Source organism: Bos grunniens, chromosome 8, assembly GCF_055505025.1.
Source record: "Bos grunniens cultivar Pamir isolate PY7600 chromosome 8, Bosgru_T2T1.0, whole genome shotgun sequence".
Taxonomy (NCBI): Eukaryota; Metazoa; Chordata; class Mammalia; order Artiodactyla; family Bovidae; genus Bos; species Bos grunniens.
Genome location: NC_141172.1, coordinates 88396947 through 88420209, shown reverse-complemented (window position 1 = coordinate 88420209; position 23263 = coordinate 88396947). Strand labels below are relative to the sequence as shown.

At 48.6% G+C, this 23263-nt stretch overlaps 2 protein-coding genes across 22 annotated transcripts in view; one reads left to right on the top strand and one right to left on the bottom strand.

Moving 5' to 3' along the window:
- The window catches only part of SECISBP2 (SECIS binding protein 2), a 36864-nt gene extending 19801 nt beyond the window's left edge, over window positions 1–17063 (top strand). For 14 of the 21 annotated variants that reach the window (XM_086414492.1, XM_086414490.1, XM_086414489.1 and 11 more), the window contains 7 exons: window positions 5825–5991; window positions 6682–6829; window positions 7800–7923; window positions 8529–8749; window positions 12342–12496; window positions 12821–13013; window positions 13682–14568. In XM_086414492.1, coding sequence (XP_086270618.1) covers window positions 5825–5991; window positions 6682–6829; window positions 7800–7923; window positions 8529–8749; window positions 12342–12496; window positions 12821–13013; window positions 13682–13785 — 1112 coding nt within the window. In that variant the 3' untranslated portion in view covers window positions 13786–14568. Of the gene's footprint in view, window positions 1–5824; window positions 5992–6681; window positions 6830–7799; window positions 7924–8528; window positions 8750–12341; window positions 12497–12820; window positions 13014–13681; window positions 14569–15880 lie in introns of those variants that run through there. The other 7 variants (XM_086414493.1, XM_086414491.1, XM_086414488.1 and 4 more) reach the window with 1 other exon arrangement.
- On the bottom strand, window positions 15847–22224 carry LOC147367633 (uncharacterized). The gene is made up of 3 exons (XM_086414505.1): window positions 21850–22224; window positions 17608–17705; window positions 15847–17233 (listed from the first exon to the last, which is right to left on the bottom strand). The coding sequence occupies exons 1-3, from the start codon at window positions 22076–22078 to the stop codon at window positions 17207–17209; spliced, it is 354 nt and encodes a 117-aa protein (XP_086270631.1). The 5' UTR covers window positions 22079–22224; the 3' UTR covers window positions 15847–17206.
- Window positions 22225–23263: the final 1039 nt, after the last annotated feature.

Sequence of the window (23263 nt, the reverse complement as noted above, 5' to 3'; positions counted from 1 at the left end):
GGCCAGTAACACACGACAAGATGCTCAACACCATTAGTCATTAGAGAAATACAAGTTAAAACTACATGGAGGTAATTCTTCAAACTTACTATGATAACTAATCAGAAATGTGGAAAATAACAAGTGTTGGTGGGGATTTGGAGAAATTGGAACTGTTGCTGATGAAAACATTAAATGGTGTACTTGGAAAACAGTTTGGTGATTCTATAACGCTAAGTAGAGTTGTCACATGACCTAGCAGGTGCACTCGTCTGAATGAATCCGAAAGAATTAAAAACAGAAACTCAGTCAGTTACTTGTACACCAGTGTTCATAGCAGCATTATTTGTAATAGTCCAAAGGTGTAAGCAGCCCAAGTGTGTATCAACAAATGAATGGGTAAACAGAAGGTGGTATATACATATAATGGAATACTTGACCTTAAAAAGGCAGGAAATTCTATCATAGAAAGAATGTAGATTAGAGCTTACCAGGGGCTGAGGCGAGTAGGGAATAAGGAGTTACTGTTTAATGGGGACAGATTTTTCTTTCGGGGCATGAAAAAGCTTTGGAAATGGGTAGTGGTGATGGTTGCAACAATATTTTGAACATGTTGATGCCACTGAATTGTGAAGTGAAGAATGGTTAAAATAGTGGGTTTTATATGTATTTTGGAGAAGGAAATGGCAACTCACTCTAGTGTTCTTGCCTGGAGAATCCCGGGGACGGCAGAGCCTGGTGGGCTGCCGTCTTATGGGGTTGCACAGAGTCGGACACGACTGAAGCAACTTAGCAGCAGCAGCAGCATATGTATTTTACCACAAAAATTCTAAACTTAATTAAATGTGATGGTTTTAAGAAATAGGTCTTATTAAAAGATGGGTTTTCCACTTGATGTGATGACCTGGTGAAAATCTTATAAGTGCCCTGTGCAGGTTGTATTTTATTTTTGCTGCATTTGGTAGAAATGAATTACCTGCTTGTCCATGGGAACACAGCAGGTGGCAGTGTTAACTCCCTAGTGATGTAGTCATTTTCTCTGAATCATGCCTGAGAGCCAAGACAGTTAAAATTGGTAATATGTCATACAAAGAAATAATGCTCATTTGCCACCATAGTCTTGTAGATATGTTTCCCTCTGAGGTGATTTAAAAGTGAAAAATAGGATCCAAGGAAATGATGAAGCTTACTTTTTTTTTTCCCTGAAGCATTTTAAAGCAATTCATCATGTAATTTTACTTATAAACCCCTCCTTCTGGTGATAATTTTATTATGGCATCAATCCTAGAAAGGATAAACATAATTTGTTTCCTCAAGGGAAGGGAAATATAATATTTTTGTTTTTTCCAAAAATTTTCAAGCATCTGGAAAAGCTGAATAAAATCATGCAGTGAATACCCATGAACTCACCACCTAGATTGTACAGTTGTTCCTAATTTTCCTCAGTCACATAACTTTTCCAGAGGTCAACCAACTATATCCTGCTGGCTGTGAGTGTGTATGTGTGCTCAGTTGTGTCTGACTCTTTGCACACATACAAAGAGTATGTGTGTGTGTGCACTGTAAGCTCACCAGGCTCCTCTGTCCATGGGATTTTCCAGGCAAGAATACTGGATCGAATTGCCATTTCCTACTTCAGGGGATCTTCCCGACTCAGGGGTCAAACCCATGTCTCTTGTGCCCCCTGCGTCGGCAGATGGATCCTTTACCACCACACCACCTGGGAAGCAACCGGATACTTGAAAGTTCTATTAGAACACAGCCAGCACACATTTATTTAAGTATTACCTGTGGCTGCTTTTGAACTAGAATGGCATTTGAGTGTTGCAATACACGTCTGCTCATTAGCTTGAAATATTTACTTTCTGGCTCTTTAAGGAAGTTTGCTGATCCCAATCTATCCATCAGTTTATCCAATATCAATTTATTTGTATTTTGTTTTTGCTGCATTTCAAAGTAACTTGCAGACATCAGTATATTTTACCCCCAAGCATGCATATCATTAATAGAGTTCAGTATTTGTGATTACTATTTTCCTTTGGTGGCAAAATATGCATTTAATGACATGCACAGATCTTAAATGTATCATTTTAAGAGTTCTGGCAAATACATAACTTTGTAACCCAAGCTTCTGGCTGTGTAGAACATCATCATCACCTTTGAAATTCCTGCCCCTTCCCATCCCAGTCAGTCCCTGCTGCTACTTGAAGGCAGCCAAGGTTCTGATTTTTTTTTTCCTGCCATACACTGTTTTTTCCTGTTCTAGAACTTAATATAAATGAAATCTTAGTTTGTTGGTGGAGGTGGGAGTTTTTTGAAGCCAAAAATTCTAAATGCTGTTTCTCGTATGGATTATTTTATATGGGCTGCTGAATGGTATAGTCAGAAGTTTCCTAAATAGCCTTCTCATAGGTATAGCAGAAGTAAGTCTTAGTCAGTTTCATAGTGACCTTAATTAAAAGCCCAGAGTACAAATTTAAAATGTGTGAATGCAGTTAATTTAGTCCAAGTATACAGTGGCTGAGGCACCAGTTGACAACGTGTCCCTGAACCCAGTATTTCTTTTTCATGCAGTATCCCCAGGACTGCCAGCAATGGCCCTACTGGGAGCAAGCTGAAAGTGCAGGTTCTGGGAACACCTCTGATGTGGTACACTTAGAACCACTGGGGATGGGATGGGCAATAGGTGTTTTTTAACAAGCACACAGTGGGACTTTTGGTTTTGTTTTGTCCTGTTTTTCACTTTTTGTGGTGGAACATTTAAAACATAGTCAAAAGTAGAATATGATGAAGACTGCCACCATATGCCCATTACCCAGCTCCATCAGTTACCAACATTTTGCCAGTCCCGTTGAATCTGAAACTCTGTTATTTTCCCCTGAAGTACTTGTAGACATCATGTCATTTAACCTGTAAATACGTCAGTCAGTATCTCTAATTGATGGTGATTTTATTTTTAATTGATCTATTCTGCCATTCTCCCTTATAATAATAATAAAGATTATTTTTTTGTTAGCATCTTGTATCCAGTCTGTATTTAAATTTTTTTCTCAATGATTTTGGTGATTTTTTTCATTTCAGGATCATACATCACATGTATGAATAATTCTTAAATGTATCAAAGCTTAGGATCACTGCCTTCTTAGGTATTCCTCCTTCAAAGTTACTTTGCTTAGTGTCTGTTTGGGAAAGGTCTGCAGTGACCTTTCCAGAAAAGTCAGGAAAGTGCTTGGCCAACCTCTGATTCTGAAAAATGTAGCTTCTTGAGGAGCCTGCAGGGAAGCATGTGAGCTACTAACTGAATGTTCTAGACCTCCAGCCAAAGGTAAAAGCAAGAAAAGTGAGGGAACTACCTCTGAGGCTATATAAGGTGGCTTTTTTGCAGCTAGATTCAAGTTGGACCTTTTAGATGGAATTGTATATGAAGTCTGAGATAATTTGGCAAGAAGTAGGGGCCCTCAGCCAGATGATATTTTTAAGTAGCTTGTTAGATTGTAAGGTTGGTTATTGGGTTGTTGGATTTTGGTAGTATTGAAAGGATGTTTTGGCCACAGATCCCAGTAATGCCCAGATACTGACATGTCCGTCGTATTTCTTTTTGACATCAGTAATGGAACCATTCTTACCAGAAAAAGTAAAAATTAGTTAAGAGGAATTCAGAGTTTCTCTTTATTTTTAGATTAGCCAGTACCAAATACTCCTAGAAGGGGCTTTCTTGCCAGAACACAGCTTAAAGGCCTTTGGTGACTTATATCTATTCTGGAGCCCATGTTTGGCCTTCCCAACTGGCTGATCAGATTAATGAGGAGGTGAATGCTTTTACCAGCAGCATAGGGCAGAGTAACCTTGGCCACCTACCAGTGTCTTTAAGATGTATTTCTGGTAGACAGCTTATAGTCGGAGCTTTCTGTTTAATCCAGGCTAAAAATCTCTTCCTTGTTGAGTGGGGTGCTTTGTTCATTCATGTTTAATGCTGTTGTTACTGTGGTTGGATTTACTGCTGTTACTATTTTTTTTTTCTGATTCTTTCATGTCTTAATTTATTCCTCTGTTCCTCTTTAACTGTTTTCATTTATGTTAAATAAATATATAGTACCATTTTGATTCCTTTGATTTTTTTCTTTTACTTAAAAAAATTAATTTTCTTAAAAGTAAGAAAGTAAGTAGTTGCTTATAAATAAATAAAAGCAACAAATTCAGTCCTTGTTTACCTAGAAACATTTATATTTTAGATTCATTTTTTGAAGGATAGTTTCACTGGATATTGAATTCTTGATTGACAGGTTTTCCCCCTCACCTTGAATGTCATTCCATTGCCCTCCTGCTTCCATTGTTGCCAGTGAGATGTCAAATATTACTTGTCTTGTTGTTGCACTTTCTGTGATGAGTTGTTTTTCCCTTGCTGTTTTTGTTTTGACCTTGAGCAGTTTGACTATGATGTGTCTATGTAGGAATCTCTGTATACGTCCTACCTTTGGTTGAGTAATATGTATCCTATTTTGAGTTTGTCAGTTGAAATATTCATTGAATTTGGGAAGTTTAGGGTTATTATTTCTTCAAAATATTTTCTTTTCTCTTTCCTCTCCTGGCACTCACATTATATATATACTAGTATATTTATTGTTGCCCCACAGGTCTCTGGAGGCTCTTTTAAAATCTTTTCTTTAAATTGAATGGTTTCTGTTGATTTATTTTCAAGTTCATTGATTTTTCTACCATCTCCAATCTTCTGTTGAGCCTCTCTCCTTTATTATTTGTATTTATTGAAATTCTGGGTTTATTATCTAGTCTCACAGTTGCCTTCATTTCTTGGTCAGCTGGGGGCACTCAAAGACAGTATCTGTTAACTTCCTTTTTCTTTAGGGTGGGTTATACTTTCTTGTTTCTTTGAAAGTTTCACAATTTTTTGTTGAATACTGACTTTTAGTTAATACATTGTAGCAACTGGTATTTTATATTTTCCTTCTGAAAGTAGTAGTTGTGACAGGTGGTTTTTGTTTTGTGTAAGGAACTGCCTGGTCTGAGTCTGGTGGCTGCCTTCCCCACAGTGTGTGATTGCTGATGTCTCTGCTTAGTAGTTTTTGTTTTTGGGTCGCTTTTCCAGGAGTCACTCCTGTGTCTATGCAGTACTTTAAAAACATGTACCAAAATTAAGGAGGGTGGGTAAAATATATTTGGAAACATACTGACGGTAGTTGAAGCCGGACAATAAGTACATGGGTTTGTTGGTATACATTCCCTTTTATTTGGTGTGTGTTTAGAAGTTTTCCTAATTAAAAAGTTGGGGGAAAGTAGGCACAAATTAACTATTCCCTTGGAACAGGAACAAGATGGGAAGTAGAGCAGAACCATAGTGTGCAGTGGAAGTGTTCGGAGCAGTGATCGTGATCATGTATTTACTCTCTGCAGGGAATTTAGGAACGTATGTCTAGAAAACTCAAAAGAATCAACTTGAAATATTGCTAGGATCTTAAAGGGCCTTTTAAGATAATAAGGTAGAAGGTATACATATATATACTTGAGGTAGAAGGAAGCCAGTGGCCAACTTCTGCAAAGGCAAGGTAAGCTGAAAATGGTAGAGTAAAATGGGCAAGCTACCTGGAAAAGCTCTTCATCAAAAAATGAGACCCAAACACATCATCAGACTTAGCTGGAAAATGTAGGAGGTTTGATTATGGGGATAGGAAGCTGGTTCCCTCAGGGACAGTTTGATGGGGACGAGGAAGGATGTGGGGATGAGTGGGTGGCACAGGGAGCCCCTGAGACAGATCTGCAGCGAGCCTGCCTCTGGAGCCTGGCAAGTGGTGGGTGGCAGCCTGAGCTGTGTGTCCCTACTGTGTTGCAGTTGGGGCAGTGCCCGTCCTCTCCAAAGACTCCATGTCAGGGAAGAAGGGCCACCGCCTTGCCCAGGTGAAGACCCCGCACAACCCGTTAGACTCCACCTCCCCCATGATGAAGAAAGGGAAGCAGAGAGAGGTCCCCAAGGCCAAGAAGCCAACCCCGTTGAAGAAGGTGTGTGGCGTTTTGTTTGAAATCTGGCGTGAGTAAACTTGTAGACTGCTGTATCCATTCTGCTTCTTTCAACTCTTAGGTTTTTAGATTTTTAACATTTACTCTCATTTGAACCTGCTCTTAATCAAGATGCATGCATGATTCTCTGAAAGATGATCCCTCGCCCTCCTCTCATGGTGTGCAGAGCACCTCAGCTGCTGGAGAGGGAGGCCTTATTTATTCATTTCATACTTTGGAGTGACATGGACAGAAATCCAGAAATGGGGGGAATCTGTTCTCATTTACATTTTTTACCCTCATCCTACCCCGAGGCGTTGTGTCTGATGCTCTGATTTGGTAAATATTGGACACTTCCTGCCACATGTCTTTGATTTAACTCTCAAAGCAGCCTGTGGGGTATGGTGAGTCTCAGATGGAGGAAGGTGTGTCTTGTCTGGGGTCAGATTGAGCTGCACCGTTGCATCAGAGCCCAGGTCTCATGTGCTCCTCTGTTTCTCCAGGGGAGCCTGCTGTTGCTGGGCCATGGGTGAGAGGATTGGGCTGCCCACAGGGAGGGGGCAGGCGGCGGGGGGAGTGAGGGCACAAACAGGTACAGTGTCAGCCAGCTGAATGTGGATGGCTTATTTCACAGAAGAGCTTATTTTCAGATGTGAGTGTTTAGGTGTTTCAGTCGTTTATTTAACTTTAAAGATTATTTTGAAAGAACGGCAAGAGAGAAAGCAGCAGCGTCTCCAAGAAAATGCTCTGAGCCCAGCTTTTCCCAGTGACGATGTGCAGGATGTGCAAGATGAAGAGAGTGGCGGTGACGACCAGGTCCTCAGGCCACCTGACATGTTAGGTATTGAGTTCCATTGGTTTGCTTCTTAAAGAATCCCTCAGCAGGAGTAACCATGTACACAGCCAATTGTCTGGCCTTTGCCCAGCCCCGGTCCCTGTGTGGTAAAAGCAAGTGGGCCTTGGGCCTTGGGAATGCAGATGTTTTTCAGTGTCCTAACTTGACAGTAAGAGGACCTCTCTGTGAACAAGTGGAGCTTCTGGTGCCTCTGCTCTTTGGGGCTGTGACAGATAAAGGGGTGAAGCCCCTGAGCCTGATATGTGTGATAGTCGATGGTCCTTGCAGTTTGAAATGGCCATGAGAATTAACACCATTAACTGCAAAGCTGCTTGCCCACAAGTGTGTGAGACATGGTGTCGTTCCAAAAAATGGGTTAAGTAAGCTTCTTATTGAATTATCCTCTCAGAGCAGTACACAGATCATACCCAGTTCAGAAGCAGAATGGCCCCCATGTCCCCATGATTCTGGTCCAAGGCCTCACCCCTGTCTGCAGTTCACACATGAGCTTTCAGGCTTCATTCCAGTGCAATCTTATGTGTTGTTCTGCCCGGCAGTATGTCTGTGGCCTATAAAAGTAGTTCCTGATTGTCAGTGCGGCATAGCATTCAGGTGTACAAACATGCCAGGTGGCACGTGGGTGTTGTGGGAGTTGCCACATGGGCTCCGTTAGAAGCAGAGATGCTGTGGCAGCTTGGGGTGTATATAAGAAGTGCGAGCACACCTCCTGCTGGCATTTCCCTCTGGTGCATCTCCAGCTTAAGTCCATTGCCATCCAGCCTAGAGGCCCCTGCCACACAGGCTGCCCAGGGTATTATGAGCTGCACCCATGGGTGGCGGAGAGGCCAGCCGCTGAGTCTGGGTGCTCTGGCGACGCCTTTGTGGAGGCGCTGTCGCATTTCCTGCCCCAGGCCCCTCAGTCTGTGCACCGAGCCCTGCGGGGGCCCTGCTGTAACTTCTTTCTCTGAAACTCCAGGGGAAATTAAAGAGTCTGTGTCCTGTGTTCCTGTGGTGGAGAGCAAGTCAGAGGAGCAGCCGGGAGCTGAGCCCCAGAAAGAGACAGAGGCCTGCCCCAAGATCCACAGCCGGCGGTTCAGGGAGTGAGTGAGCTGGGGCATTGGGCTCACTGTGGGACCTGGGGCACTGTGCTCACTCTGATCTTGGGCCTCGAGTTCTTTGCCCGCCATGCTCAGCACAGTAAAGCGGCCAGGCTGGGCCATGGTGTTGTGTCCTGGTGGAAGGTGGCTAGGACCTGGTCTTAACACATGCCAGGGCTACATAATCTGCTCACGAGAGGTCTCTGTCCTCATTCCATGATCCCAGAGGTGCCCTTGAATCCACTTTTGTGATTGGGAACGGGTAGTAAGGTGACAGCTCATGATCTGAGGTCCCTTTCTGTGTGTAATTTCTTAGGGTGCTCCACCTCTTTCCCTCCCACTTTTCTTCAGGGTAGACTCTGCAGATGTTTGTCTTCACGAGGAGAGGTGCCTGGGAGTGGCTGCCCAGAGGATGTGGGGCCCAAAAGTCTTTGTCCCTTGTGGTTGGGGGTGGGGAGGATGCCTCCATCCATATCTTTTCTAAAATTCTGTCAGTCAGGAACCAAAGCATGATTTCTTGAGAGGAGCTGAACTGCCCACACCCCGGGAGCAGCATGCCAGACTGTCACAGCCAGAGGAAAGGTGACCGTGTCTAATGTTCCTTTCAGCTACTGCAGCCAAATGCTCAGTAAAGAAGTTGACGCCTGTGTTACGGACCTGCTGAAAGAGCTGGTTCGTTTCCAAGATCGTATGTACCAGAAAGATCCAGTCAAGGCTAAGGCCAAACGCCGACTTGTGCTGGGGCTGAGGGAAGTCCTCAAACATCTGAAGCTCAGAAAGTTGAAATGCATCATCATCTCTCCAAACTGTGAGAAGATACAGTCGAAAGGTAAGGGTACCGTTTGGTCCCTGGTGTGTGGCTCCTGCAGTACATGCCCTCTGGCCGCCACACCATCAGCCACTTGGGTTGGGGACCTTGGAAGTGCAGTTTGCTTCATTTTCTTTTAGTTGAGTTTTTTTTTTATTTATTTTTAATTGGAGGATAATTGCTTTACAGTTTTGTGTCACACATCAGCATGAATCAGCCATAGGTATACGTATGTCCCCCCATCTTGAACCTCCTTCCACCTGCCACCCCAAACCATCCCACCAGTCTAGGTTGTCACAGAGCACCAGGTTGAGCTCCCTGCATCATACAACAAATCCCCACTGGCTGGCTGTTTTACATAATTGTTTCCAAAGTTCGTTGGCTCACCAAGTGATCACTCTGAGCAGCTGGGCCCCTGTGGTCTTCACAACATGGCTCAGGCTGGCCCATGCAGACCAGAGAGGGTGTGTCACCTCGTGCAGCGGGCCAGGTGCTGTAATGCTTTCCTCAGAGCTTGAGGGTGTGGTCCCTCGTATTGCAGGGATTTCGTGACTGGCAGCTAGGCAGTCTCTGCATTGGGCTTTTCCTCAGTGTGTGACTAACTCGTCTGTTCACTTATTGAAAGTGTGGGTTTGTCCAAGCCCTTGGCCATCTTACTGATGCTGGAAGGTTGGTTCTCTTTTTCAGCACGTGATGTGCTGGGTGAGGTGACCGACAGACGGATGTCTGACCTCTCCCTGGCCCTCAGCTGACCCACTTTGTGTCCTCCTTGGGATGCGCAGTAGAGGGGCTGTTAGGAGCAGGATGCCGTCACTCAGACGCTGGTCCTCCATCTTAGTCTCAACATTCAGACTCCTCCTCTGGTCCCATTGCTCTCTCCCATGGGGTAGAGTTCCACTTGGCTGGAACAGTGCTTTCAGGGAACCAGTCCAGATCCCAGTGCTGAATCTTTCCCGTTGCTGTTCCCAGTCTGAACACTTGAGGTTTCCTGACTTGTCTGCAGCATCCAGGGGCCCTTGGGCAGCAGCTGCCCCTGCTCATGGCCAGCCCCATGGACTCATCCCCATCCTAGCTGGAGGCAGATCCCGTCCCTGCCGTTGGAAAGGGCTCTCAGGTTCGTCCCTTTGGTTGTATGCTGGCGGTGTGTCCCGACCACAATCCCATGGCAGACGCTGGGCTTTACACGAATCACCCCTCAAGCTCTCAGCCAGCTGCCTGCCCGCCCACCCCTTAAAGTAGTGGGTGCTTCAGGCATTCTGCAGCTCCTCCTCTGGGGCCATTCTAGCTCTGTGCCTCCCATGCAGCTGTCATCCTGGGGATGTGTCTTCCGGTGGGCTGTGGTGTTTGTTGGCTCTCACATACTCCCTTGTCTTGGGGCGTGTGCACCCCGCCGTCAGTGGCATGAGAAAAAATGGGACATCTAGAAGATGGTGCTTGAAATCCAGTCTTTCCAATTTCTGACCTTTGTTTCTTTTCTCCCTGCTGTCTAGAAGCTTGTGGGAACTTGCCTGTGCCCAGGGTTCTGAGAGGTGGGACGGCTTACAGGCAGTGCTCAGCCCTGGGACACGCTGCAGGGTTTGTGCTCTGAGTCTCCCTCCTGTTGGTCCTCTCTCGGCTCCCCCTAGAACTGTGTTGCTCGGATGCTGGGTCTCCTGCACTGTCGTCCATCCCATTCATTTATTTACCATGAAGTGATGGGCCCGGATGCCATGATCTTAGTTTTCTGAATGTTGAGTTTTAAGCCAGCTGTTTTACTCGCCCTCATCAAGAGGCTCTTTAGTTCCTTTTTGCTTTCTGCCATTAGAGTGATACCATCTGCATATCCAAGGATGGGTGTGCATTTGAGAAGTTGTTCTTTTGAAAGAAAATTAGGTAATCATATGTAATTAGGTACCAGGTGATAAGAGATCTTAGGAGATTTTTTCTTTCTCCTGTAGATGTTGTGTGTTCCCTCAGGAAGTGGTCAGTTTGCAGAGGACCCGGGGTGGGGCCACACTGCCTCTAGGGCACACTGCAGCCCCCACAGGCGGGCATGCTGCTTCCTCTCAGCCTCCCCCGGTCTTCCGGTGATTCTGTTAGCATTTTCTTGTGAGGCAAGGCTGAGCATCTTTCCACTTGTTTAAGGGCTTGGCATTTTCTGTGAATTGTTGATTATTTGCCCATTTGTCTTTCAGGATGTCAGTCTTCTATGTTCACATATACTTTTTTTTTTAATAATAAAGCCACTTTGGTTAAGAATTGTGAATGTTTTTCCAGTTTGTCAAGTGCCTGTTTTTCTTTAAGCCTCTTTGGCCATTCAGAGATTGGGTGTGTATATGTGGATATTTTTTATTCTTGTTTTTATTGCATCTAGGTTTTATGTTATTCTTCAACCTTCTTACTCCAGGGTTATTAATTTTTTTTTAATTCAGTTTTTTTCCTTGTTCTTCTATGTTTTCATTTTTATTTATTTAGGTAGAATGCATTTCAGTCTGAGATGGATTTTTGCAGAGGTTGTCTCTTTGCACCTTCTGTGCTTCAGGGGACTCTTGCCAGCCTGCTTAAGTGCCACACATTCGGGTGATTTCTAGGCCTTCATTCTGTCACCCTGTATCCCATAATTTATATTCTTACAGTTCTATAGCAAGCCTTAATATCTGGAAATGCTGGCCTGACATTAATTTCCTTTTTCAAAAGGCCATTTTCATTTTGTGTTTTTTGTATTTCTCAAAAAAAGTCCCACTTAGAGTAAGTTACAGTATAAAAAGTTTGAGGTTTACATAGCATTGACATATGATCATATTGGTTCGTTCCATCAGATGCCATTGGCTTAGATTTTCTTTTGTGTTTCACTGGCATGTTGAGGCTGCTTTGTAAATCACTCACATTTCTTGCTACATTTATCCTCACCTGTTATAGCCTTTGGTTGCACTTGTACGTGGAATGACCTCTCCCGGAATTCAGCATTCTAGCTGGCTGATGTTTGCACGTATATGGGTGGTTTCTGTGTTACTTACGCACAGGTGCCCAGATGTGATTCTCTTGTTGGTAACAGCTTGTCGGTGTTGCTGGTTTCCAACTGTGTATGAGCATCACTCACACACAGCTTCTTCACACTCTCTGCCTGTAGTGCCACCCCTCCCCTCCCCACCCTCCTCCTGCCAGGCTGTGTCTCACTGGGAGGCCGGGTAGGATCACTCAGGGACCTCCCTGGGCTCCGGGTTTCCATCTTTTTAAGTGGGTACCACCTCCCCTCTTAGGGTTTGTGAGGATATAGGAGCCAATCCACCCAAGGCCATTAGACCCAGACTGGCACACGGTATTCAGCAAACATGGCTAAGGCTTTCTTGTCCCGTTTCACACAGCGCCAGCTGCTGGCTTGATGTGGACGTATTTTATACTGATTTATTGCTTTAGAAGTGTCTCGAACAGTTGATTTCTTCCATGTGGCCAAGAGTAACAGTGTACTTCCACCACAGCGACTGGCTTTCCTGGTGAAACCTGGCCTGGGGCACTGGCTTGAGTGAGGAAGTAGCCGGGAGTATCAGCCTCCATCGGGAAAAGCTCTGGCAGCCAGTGTCGCCAGTGCGCTCCTGGGATGCCTCCCTTGTCATTTCCCTTGTCTTCCGAGCAGGTGGGCTAGACGACACCCTGCACACCATCATTGACTACGCCTGTGACCAGAACATCCCCTTTGTGTTTGCTCTCAACCGCAAAGCTCTGGGGCGCAGCCTGAACAAGGCTGTCCCCGTCAGTGTGGTGGGCATCTTCAGCTACGACGGGGCCCAGGTGAGGCGGGGAGGGGTTGCTGGCCTGTCTTGCCCTGGGAGGGAGTCAGGGGGGACGGTGGTTGTCTGCACTTAACTGGCAGAGTAGCCCTGAGCTCCAGGGGCCCCAGTCTTGAAAGTGGTAACCTCGGTGGCCTGGTTTCCTTAAAAACCCAGAAGTGTGATTCCAGTTTCGCTCTGGGCTCACTGGTGTCACAGAGGAGCCTCAGGAAGGCCTGAGGGCAACACCCCTGGTACATAGGCGGGCATCCACCCCCCTTTTCCTGTAGAGGGTGCCTTTGCCAGTTTGCAGGTGACCTCACTTGTACTCTGGTTTCTGCTCAAGGACCAGTTCCACAAGATGGTGGAGCTGACGATGGCAGCCCGGCAGGCCTATAGGACTATGCTGGAGAACGCGCGCCAGGAGCTGCCGGGTGAGCTCGGGCCCTGCGCCCCCGCCAGCCCGCCCAGTCAGGGCCCCAGCTGCCCTGTGGAGGACAGCCCCTTGGCCCCCACTGAAAAAGAGGAGCCACACTACAGTGAGTGCTGGGGGAATGGAGTTGGGGCCCATCGTCCTCTAGGTCTTCACTGATGCTGATTGAACAGGGTGCCCAGGAGAGCAGCATGACTACTGTGGCAGAACTAGCTGCAGAATGCCGTGTTAAGCCCCAGCCCTTGTTTAAGAGGTGGTCTCAGATGTGGGAGGGGAGGGCTGGTCAGTGGGTATCTCAGACGGAGCTTCCTTGGGTCACATGGCACCCAGAGGGCAGCTGTGCAGACACCTGGATCCCTGGCGGGTGGTTGTCAAGGCCGGCATGCACCAACCTGCTTGATCCTGTTCGCCAGGGGGAGGTTGCAGTTGGGGATTTTTGCTTGAGTCCTTTCCAGGCCCCACTTAGGGAGCCAGTTTGCTGGGCAGGCTGTGTGCTGCTTGCTTTCCAAGAGACTTCCCTGACTGTGGTGGCTCAGACGCTAAACAGTCCCCCTGCAATGCAGGAGACCTGGGTTTGATCCCTGGGTCGGGAAGATCCCTTGGAGAAGGAAATGGCAACCCACTCCAGTACTCTTGCCTGGAGAATCCCCATGGACACAGGAGCCTGGTGGGCTACAGTCCATGGGGTCGAAAAGAGTTGGACACAGCTGAACGACTAACACTTTCGCTGGCTGACCCTGCCTGTGTGTTAGTGGTGTGCTTTCTTGTTTCCAGTTCAAGTCTGGAGAAACCATGTGGAAGCGTACAGTCGGTGTGCCCTGGAGCTGGAGGAATCGCTGGAGGCTTCAACCTCTCAGATGATGAACTTGAATTTATAACAAGAGTTCATTCCTGTGTGTTTGTGTATTTGAGGTGGGGGTGGGGGGTTGAAAGACTTTGGGCCCTTTTTCTTCTTCAGTTTTTCGTTGACTGACTTGTGTTGTATATGGCTGTTCAACTGGGGAAGTAACCAGCAGTGTTTGTAACTGTCCAAGAGCTGCGAGTCCTGTGGAGGGGCACTCGGTAAGCTGGCGGAGACCCTCTCACAAAGCCTTGGGATGCAGCCTCAGCTCTCTGAGCACAGAATGAGTCTGGAAAATGCTGGACAAGGTGGTACTCAGAGTACTCTGCTGCTGTGGAACCTCTCTCCATTGCAGGACTGCTGAGCCAAGTTGGTTTGTGGAAAGCAGCGGCGGGCTGAGGCGATGTGGCTCGGAAGGTGGGGTAGTTCCACCCAGTGTTCCCAGTCCCGGTGACCCGCACAGCCATGCAGAAGCTGTGCAGGTGGGGTACGGGGAATACTTTTCTCAGGATATGGCTTTTTAGCCAGAAGATTTGGGGATACTTGGAGGGTCTGCTAAAATGAGCCTCAGAAGGAAAATCAGTTCTCTAACCTGTGACCTTTTGACATGAATATTCCTTTTATTGTTTATTTTTCAAAGAAATGATTTTGAAGTTCCTAAATCTCAGTTTTGATAATTTACAAATATTTTCTTTCTTTTGTAAATGAACATATGGCGAATGTGGTTTCTTAGAGGCCGAAGGATAGAAGTTTACTTTCATATTTTCCTGTAAGTAAGAGGGCTTATTTATTTTGAATAAAGAGTGATTATTTAATTTCACTGGAGACTCTGGTCACCTTGGTCTAATCAGCGCTTCCTACATCCTGATCTGTATTTGGGGGGCATTCTTCTTTAAACTGAGGGGGACTGAGCAGGAAGAGGTTTGCTGCGCTCCTATCTCTTGGATCTCGAAGGTGGTGATTGTGAAGTCTCCAGCCCTTAGAGATCCTGTTGCTGGACTCACCTTGGTCCAGCCTGCTGGCGAACTGGTCACGTGAGAAATGGCAGGATCAGACTTTCACTGCTTTGCATTTGTCACACAAGCAAGGTGTCTTGTGGGCTTTGCAAGTGCTGTTAGTTGAATTCAGTCATGGCAGATGTACTGTTGTGAGTGAGTGGCCTGTGGGAAGCAAAATAATGTGAAGTAATGAGTTGGAAGGGCGTCCCGCATTCTTTACCATAGTGGTAAAGAATGTACTTGTAATACAAGAGATGCAGGAGACACGGACTCAATCCCTGGGTTGTTAAGTTCCCCAGGAGGAGGAAATGGCACCCTACTCTACTAATCTTGTGTGAAAAATCCCATGGACAGAGGAGCCTGGTGGCCCACAGGCCATGGGGTCAAAAAGAGTTGGACATGACCGAGTGATTGGAGCACAGCACAGTGAGTTGGAAAGAGCCTGCTGTGGCCGGGGCTGGCGGCGAGGTGGAGGTTGTCTGTGTAAAGTACCAGTCTGTCTTTTCATCTGTTGTTCCCAGTGAGTACCTAGCTCCCATACACTTTCTGAGCTGTTTCAATGAGGAACATGCGATCTGCTCCAGCAAGCCCTCCATCCGGTCACAGGTTTCTCCCTCAGGGCCACCAGAAGGAACAGCAGCAGGGAGGGTCCCCGCCCCACTGTCCCCGTCAACTGTGGTAGGTTTGAAAATAGATTATTTGAGAGTAAAGGTTCCATAATGAACTTACAGGCAGAAAGTTAACTTGTCAGCTGTATTCAGCAGTCTAGAACTATAAAACTGATACATAAAAAAAAAAAAACCCCACATTAAAAAGTCTCTGCTAGAGATGCAGGTTGTCTGTCTAGATCCCTGAGGCCTTTGGGTCTGTGGTGGTCAGATTAGCTGAACAAAGTAGGTGGTTTTTAACATCACATTAAGCTGCTGAGAGGGTTTGCTTCTCGTGTGACTTAACGCTGGGTTCCCCTGGCAGCCAGGGCATGGTGTCACTTTCTTGGCAGAGGCCACTGCCGCAGGTGACACAGTGACCTACTCTATGCTGATGGCACCACGGGAAGCAGGCAGGCTTCCCGAGTACAGACACTCTTCATGGAGCAAACATTTCAGTGGAACTCTTTTATTTTTTTCCCCACAGTTCAGAGAATCAGAACTCATCCTCATAACTACCTTTTCCACCAGAACCCTGCATGCTGATACTACAATAACTGCAAGCGTCTATTCTGATCCTAGCACCAAGGAGAAGGCCCTGCCCATAGAGCAGAGCAACCACCCCACGTGAGACCCACAGCGAGAGCAGATGGATGTTGTGCCAAAAGTCTTGTCACAGTGCATCGTGGGTGATCGGTGATCCAGCTCAGCCTCTGCTGACAAGGCGGACTGGCAGCTCGGTGGCAACTAGGATGACTCTGACCCCCAAACCAGCCGTCCTCAGAAGCCTTGTTCACGACGGGTCCTGGAGGTGACTGGCTGGAAACGTGTGCTGCTCTTGAACAAAGGCACCCAGCTTCAGAACAAGGGGTCTGGAAACAGGCTGTGGTCATGAGGCTGAGGAGATGTCCATTTGCTAGGGTCATGAGAAGTACCACTTAATTTAACAGAGATTTTAGTTTTGTGATAGGTGAGCATTCCACTAAAAGCAGTCATTCTGCAAACAGTGCCTATAAGGTTCCAGACTGAGCAGCCTCGGCCGCCACATTTACACACGGCAGTCTCCAGGTGCAGTGTGAGTAACTTGGGGACCCCATACCATGTGGACAGAGTAGCCTAATTAGACCCGTACTGCTGTGAGCAGGGTGACCGGGACCCAGGAGACGCAGACCTGCTGGCTTTTCCATCAGACAGGCTCAACACCTGGGCCATGGCTGCGAGTGGACGGGTGCACACTTGGAGCTTTAGGAAGCAGGCTCTGACATTAGTGAGTAATAACACAAAGTCTCCCATCCAAGTTAGCGCTTGAGTGTGGACCTCAGCACTCAAGGTTTAAGGCAAATTCTGGTCATCTGGAGCCTTGTCCTTCCTGCCTTGTCTCCTAGAGATGAGCAGCTGAGTGTGAAGGGGGCTCCAGAGCAGTAAAACCAGCAGTCACGAGAGCTGAGCTAACACTCGGCTGTGTGAAGGACAACCCACTGCATGACATGAAAGTAACTCAGACCTGTGGAGTGTAACAACAGTGCTTCTGGAAAAGGACCCGTCACGCACACGCTGTCTTAACCAGAGTTCCTGTCTGTAGCCTGTTAACCCCGGTTTCCTGCTCCTGCCAGACAGGCCATTCTGTCCCATCTAAGTACCTAATTAAAACAGACGTTCTGGCTACTGCCGCAGGCCCCCTCAGGGCTCCGTGTTCTCGGCTGTGCAACCCGAAGAGCTGTGTCCAGCAGACAGGGAGCTCACTGCCCTGAGGCCTCCGGGGCTGCGTGTCGGGTGGCAGCACGGTCAGCCTGGTCAGCACGGCTTCCTGTGGCTAGAATGCGTCTTGGTTACAGCTTTCCTGAAAGAACACCATGGACTTCAGTTCTTGGTATAACAGAAAAGCCTGAAACCTGCTTCCCATGTGCTTCCTGGGGGGTCCAGGGTCCTGCAGGAGGGAAGCCTGGGCCTACTAAGCTCTGGGCTAGGGGTCAGGGTGACCGTGGGAGGCTTCTTGCTGGAAGCAGCTGGCCCCACCTAACTTTGGTTTCCTGTAAGAGCCCCCTCTCCCTCCCCCCAGGCTGGAAGGCAACAGGTAGAAGGGGTGTGGGTTTCAGAAAGCACAACTGCTTTGTGGGCCAGGAGGAAGCACATGGGGCCCTCTGGCAGGATAGGCCCCCAAGAGGGACAGCTGTCATCCCAGACCCCTGCCCTGCCTCATGCCCGGCCACGTACCCACGCCTTCCTCCAGCTCTGCATCATGCGGTCGTGCTCCCCAACCACGGCCCTCCAGCTGGCGAGCTCTCTGGTCCACCTCTCCTGCTGGGTCGCCTCTGCAAGATAGAGGGGGTGCTCCAGATCTCAGCTTCCAGGGCTTCATGGCCCCTGGGGTGGGGGCCCCCCTCCAGCCACAGAGGCCGTGCTGCTAGCTGAGTGACACCTCTCTGCTGGGCTGAGCCGAGTGGGCTTGTGAAAGTGAAGCTGCTCAGTCATGTCCGACTCTGTGACCCCATGGACTGCAGCCTACCAGGTTCCACCGTCTATGGGGTTTTCCAGGCAAGAACACTGGAGTGGGTTGCCATTTCCTTCTCCAGGAGATCTTCCTGACCCAGGGATTGAACCCGGGTCTCCCACATTGTAGGCAGACGCTTTACTATCTAAGCCACCAGGGAAGTCTTGTTTACTCCTTGGGCTTTCTTTCACTTCCTGGCTGTGGGGGCTTCCCCAGTCATGTTCCCTGCCTGCTGTTCCCAGGCCCACCAGCTCTCATGGCAGCTGCTCCCCAAGGCCACACTGGCCTTGTCCCCCACCTCACTGGCACCTTCGGTGCCGCCAGGAGAGGCCTAACTCCCCACACCTCATAGGGCACTGCACTCATCCTGGCAGGCTGGGGCTGCTGCCCCCTCCCTCGAGGGAGATTGGTTGCCAACATTCGGAAACCAGCTTGGTCACTAGGGCTGGCATCCTGTTACATTACCTGGCACTCAGTCCACACCTCCTTGCGTGTGTGTGATCACTGGACTTACGGATACAAGGTCACAATTGGTAATGCACTTGTTCTCAGTTGCTAAGTCATGGCCGACGTCACAACCTCATGACTTTCACACCAGGCTTCTTGGTCCTCCACTATCTCCCAGAGTTTTCTCAAATTCATGTCCATTGAGCCAGTGATGCTGTGTAACCATCTCAACCCCTCACACGATTATTCATTTTATCTTGACAGCAACAGCCAAGGGCATTTTACAGAAATAAAGGAATGGAAGTTCTAGGTGGGAGAGAGTACTGTCATTTCCTTTTCCCTGGTAATTCCCACTCAAAGGACGAAGGACCTTTTAAAATACGCACATTTACATATAAACTCCATCTTGAAAATGGATGAAGAACAGGAGAGGAAGCTGAAAAGCTGGGAGTTGAGAAACAGAGGGGCCAGTGGAAACAGCCTCGGTAGAATGCTGACAAGCGTGCAGGGTCCAAGGCCAGCGGCAGTGGGGAGGCGGTCGGGACCTTGGAGGCTGAGAGAGGGCAGGCTTGCAGGCTGCTTACAGGCTGTGCACTCCTGCACAGCCCCCAGGCCCTAACCACTTTGCACAGCCAGGATGCTGCCCTCCATCTGCTCCTGAAGACTGGTGGTCTTGGAGAACTCGGGCCTGGGGGCCTGGGCAGTACCTGCACTGAAGGCAAATCAGATGCTGGGCTTACGGACTAAATGATGAGGCCCCAGCCTCTTGCCAACCGGTGTCCTCACTGATAACCCAACCTGAGCCATGTGGGCTTAGCTGGAGCCCCTCCATGTGACAGTGGAGGGGTGCAAGGCAGACCGACTCCCTAGGGCACGTAGGAACTGCCTGGAGAACTTGAGATGCCCCCAGGACTTGGGAGGGGCTCTGCATTTCTAAGGAGGTCCCAGGTAGACAGATGCTGCCCATCCAAAGGCCACATCTTGGGTAGATGATTATCAAGGGTCCCAAGACTTCAGAGGGAAACAGAACCATCAAAAAAGGGACAGCTGAGAGGGAAAAGAACTGGAAAATCCTCTCAATAACCTTAGAAAGGGGAGAAGATACTACATCCATGAGACGAGAAGAGAATGCAGTCATGACAACAGAATGAAAACCTCTGAGTGGTGTTAAGTGTGACAGTGGGACAAAAATTCAGCAGGTGAGAAAGAGAAAGTTGAGGAAAGCTAACAAGTAGAGGTGACAGGATAGAGAAGATGGACAGAGGCCAGGCCAAGTAGCCCAGGATGTAGGAGAGCAGTTTCATGGAGACAGGAAATGAGGAAGCTAAGTGCTGAATACTTACGACAGTTGAAGGGCAGAGGCTACCATGTGTAAGGGGTCTAGCCAGGCACTGATTGAGACAGTGCTCAGCAAGATGATGGTTACATGGGGTCACAGGGAGACCCTCAGGAGCAGAAGACAGAGCCAGCATCACACACTAGGGAATGATTTTCACATCAGAATTGTCCACCCCGCTGGACTGTAGTGTGAAGATGGAGAAAAGACATAGGCTCTCAAAATGCTGTCTTCCCCCAGACACTCTGGGTGTGCCAGAAGAAACACTTAAGAGAAAAATGGAGAAAGTCAAAGGAACACCAGAAACAAGTCATGAGACCCAATACCAGGGGAAGGGACTCTCCAGCCTCAGCAGGAAGGGCTAAAGGCACATGGCTCCTGGTGCAGAGGGTCTGGGGAGCTGACAGCAGGGGAACCCAGTGTGTCTGTGCTAATCAGGGATTTCACTGCAGAGTCTGGGTGGCAGTAATGACAAATATGAACCAAGCAAAACAACAACCAAGAAAAATGGACTGGTTCAAAACCAGGAAAGGAGTATGTCAAGGCTGTATTGTCACCTTGCTTATTTAACTTCTTTGCAGAATACCCTGATAGCTCAGTTGGTAAAGAATCCGCCTGCAATGCAGGAGACCCCGGTTTGATTCCTAAGTTGGGAAGACCTGCTGGAGAAGGGGAAAAGCTACCCATTCCCCTATTCTGGCCTGAAGAACTCCATGGACTATAGTCCATGGGGTCACAGAGTTGGACAGGATTGAGCGACTTTCACTTTCATTTGGGATTCCCTGGTGGCTCAGACAGTAAGAGAGTCTGCCTGCAATGCAGGAGACCTGAGTTTGATCCCTGGGTCAGGAAGATCCCCTGAAGAAGGAAGTGGCATCCCACTTCAGTATTCTTGCCTGGAAAATCCCATGAACAGAGGAGCCTGGGGGGGCTACAGTCCATGGGGTCACAAAGAGTCGGGCACAGCTGAGCAACTTCACATTGCAGAGTTCATCACACGAAATGCTGGGCTGCCTGAATCACAAGCTGGAATCAAGATTGCCAGGAGAAATATCAATTACCTCAGATATGCAGATGATACCATCCTAAGGGCAGAAAGAAGAGGAACTAAAGAGCTTCTTGAAGGTGAAAGAGGAGAGTGAAAAAGCTGGCTTAAAACTCAATATTTAAAAAACAAGATCATGGCATCTGGTCCCATCATTTCTGGCAAACAGATGGGGAAAAAGCAGAAGCAGCGACAGGTTTTATTTTCTTGGGGCTCCAAAACCAATGGATGATGACTGCAGCCATGAAATTAAAAGACGCTCCTTGGGAGAAAAGTTATGACAAATCTAGATCGCATATTATAAAGCAGAACCATCCCTTGCTGACAAAGGTCTGTATAGTTAAAGCTATGGTTTTTCCAGTAGTCATATATGGATGTGAGAGTCGGACCATAAAACTGAGCAAAGAATTGATGCTTTTGAACTGTGGTGCTGGAGAAGACTCATGAGAGTCTTTGGACAGCAAGGAGATGAAACTAGTCAATCCTAAAAGAAATCAGTTCTGAATACTCATTGGAAGGACTGATGCTGAGGTTAAAGCTCCAATACTTTGGCCACCTGATGAGAGGAGCTGAATCATTGGAAAAGACCCTGATGCTGGAAAAGATTGAAGGCAAAAGGAGAAAGGGGCAGCAGAGGGTGAGATGTTTTAGATCACTGACTCACTGGACATGAATCTGAGCAAACTTCAGAAATACTGAAGGAGCAGGGAGCCTAGCATGCTGCAGTCCATGGGGTCATAAAGAGTCAGATCCAACTTAGCAACTGAACAAGATAAACAACAATAAACCAAGCAAACAGGGATCAGCACAGTGGTTGGTTATGTGGGAAACAGAAGTACAGAAGGGGAAGTCATAACAGAGTTGTTATCTGGCCATACAGAGTTGGCCATCCTTATAATGTAACAGTCTAATATTGGGAGGACGAGATTGGCAGCCAGCATGCGTGCATGTCTGCTCATGGGCACAGGTGTGATTGCATGCAGGTAGGCACACACAGGCATGCCGTTGGGAGATAAGACAGTGAAAAAGTAACTTTCTGTCTTCGTGAAAGCCGATAGGTAATCCCCAGACTGAAGTGTCCTCATGCAAGCTTGCTTGCTGCTAAAGGGACAAGGGCAAACGGCGAAGCCCACTCACCGAGCTTGGTCACGGTGACGCGCGCCTTGGAGGTCTTGTTCCCGGCCCGGGAGAGCGCAGAGCAGCGGTACTCGGCGCTCTCCCGGAGCGCATCTCGCAGCCAGCTGAGCACGAGGGCCCTGCCATCGGGCAGTGCGTGGGTCTGCGTGGGCACACACACCTCCAGCTCGCGCCCGTTCTTCTCCCAGAGGAAGTGAACATCTGCAGGACCTGGGGATACACAGACCATCTTCACCCCTGGGACCCCCACCAGGGGTCATGGGAACTACTCTGATATGGGAGGCAGGGGGTGGGGGCTTCCCAGATTAGGGGCCTTGTCCCAGCTGGTCCCAAAGTGACAGGACAGCTTTCTCCTAAGTCTCTGTCCTTTCCCTGGAGGTGGTTCCCCACTGTGGTCCCCAGGGAGCAAAGGGGTACAAACACTTCACCACCTCGTGCCCTGTAGCTCCCTGCTCCTTGATCTTGCTCGGGCGCCCTTGCATGGCGGTGTCCCCAGGACACGCACACAGGGCCATCGGAGTGAACCTCTTTTTCCTTTCTTGCTGGGCTGTGCACCCCTGTGACATGCCTGGCGGCTGTGCTCTGGAGAGGGTGTCTGTTCTGCACAGACGGTCTGGGCCCGGGAAACTCATGTGCCCACCTGGCCCTGCTGCCCCCACCTTTGGCTTAAAGCTCTGCCCCTGCAAGCCTGCTCCCTCTCCCTGGGGCATCGGGAGGTCAGAGCTGCCTGCCCCTTGGGGCCTGGCTGGGCCTATGACCAGGGGTGGGACTGTCACCAGGAGCTCCTAGGAGCACCAGGGTGCTGAGAAGGGCTGACAGCCTGTCTTACAGAATAAGGACTTGGAGGAAAACGGACTGGAGGTGGAGAAGGGCCCAGGCCAAAGCCCCCTTCCTGAAGCATGCTAGGGTTCCATGCACCACCACCCCCAGATCCCATGCTCATTACAGAGAGGCCGAGGGGTGTGGGCCTTGGAGACCAGTGTGTGGAGGGCCTGGGGCAAAACTGGGCTCTGGCCCCAAGGCTGGAATCAGCCTTACTCAGCACGGCGCCTCCTGGATGGGGCCCCCCGTTCCCCTGTATAACGTGCGGCTGGGTGAGCCCAGGCTTTCAGGCTTCACCCTGGGCCCCAAGGGCTGTGCTGAGTCAGGCCCACCTCCCATTCCTACTAAAGAACAAGCCAGGGCATCTCCCCAACATCTGATAAGACACCGGCTTCCACTCTAATGTAGGCCAAAGGCAGGACAAGTTCCGACTGAAACACCCAGTCAGCACCCAGGCTCCTTCCTGGGGTGTGTGCAGACCCTGTGGCTGAGCTGAGTTGCGACAGAGCACAGGACAGGCCAGGTGTTAGACAGCAGCAGCTGCTGCCTACCCCAGGCACCTGAGAGGCTCAGAGCCGGGTAGGAGAGGGAG

What these genes read in the sequence shown, in the direction of transcription:
- LOC147367633 (XM_086414505.1), bottom strand. Translation starts at nt 22,078, where the DNA reads ATGGTCTGTGTATCCCCAGGTCCTGCAGATGTTCACTTCCTCTGGGAG. An exon ending in CGTCACCGTGACCAAGCTCG is followed by an intron (nt 17,706 to 21,849) that starts GTGAGTGGGCTT and finishes TCTATCTTGCAG; the next exon opens with AGGCGACCCAGCAGGAGAGG. An exon ending in AGAGCTGGAGGAAGGCGTGG is followed by an intron (nt 17,234 to 17,607) that starts GTACGTGGCCGG and finishes GTGTTCTTTCAG; the next exon opens with GAAAGCTGTAACCAAGACGC.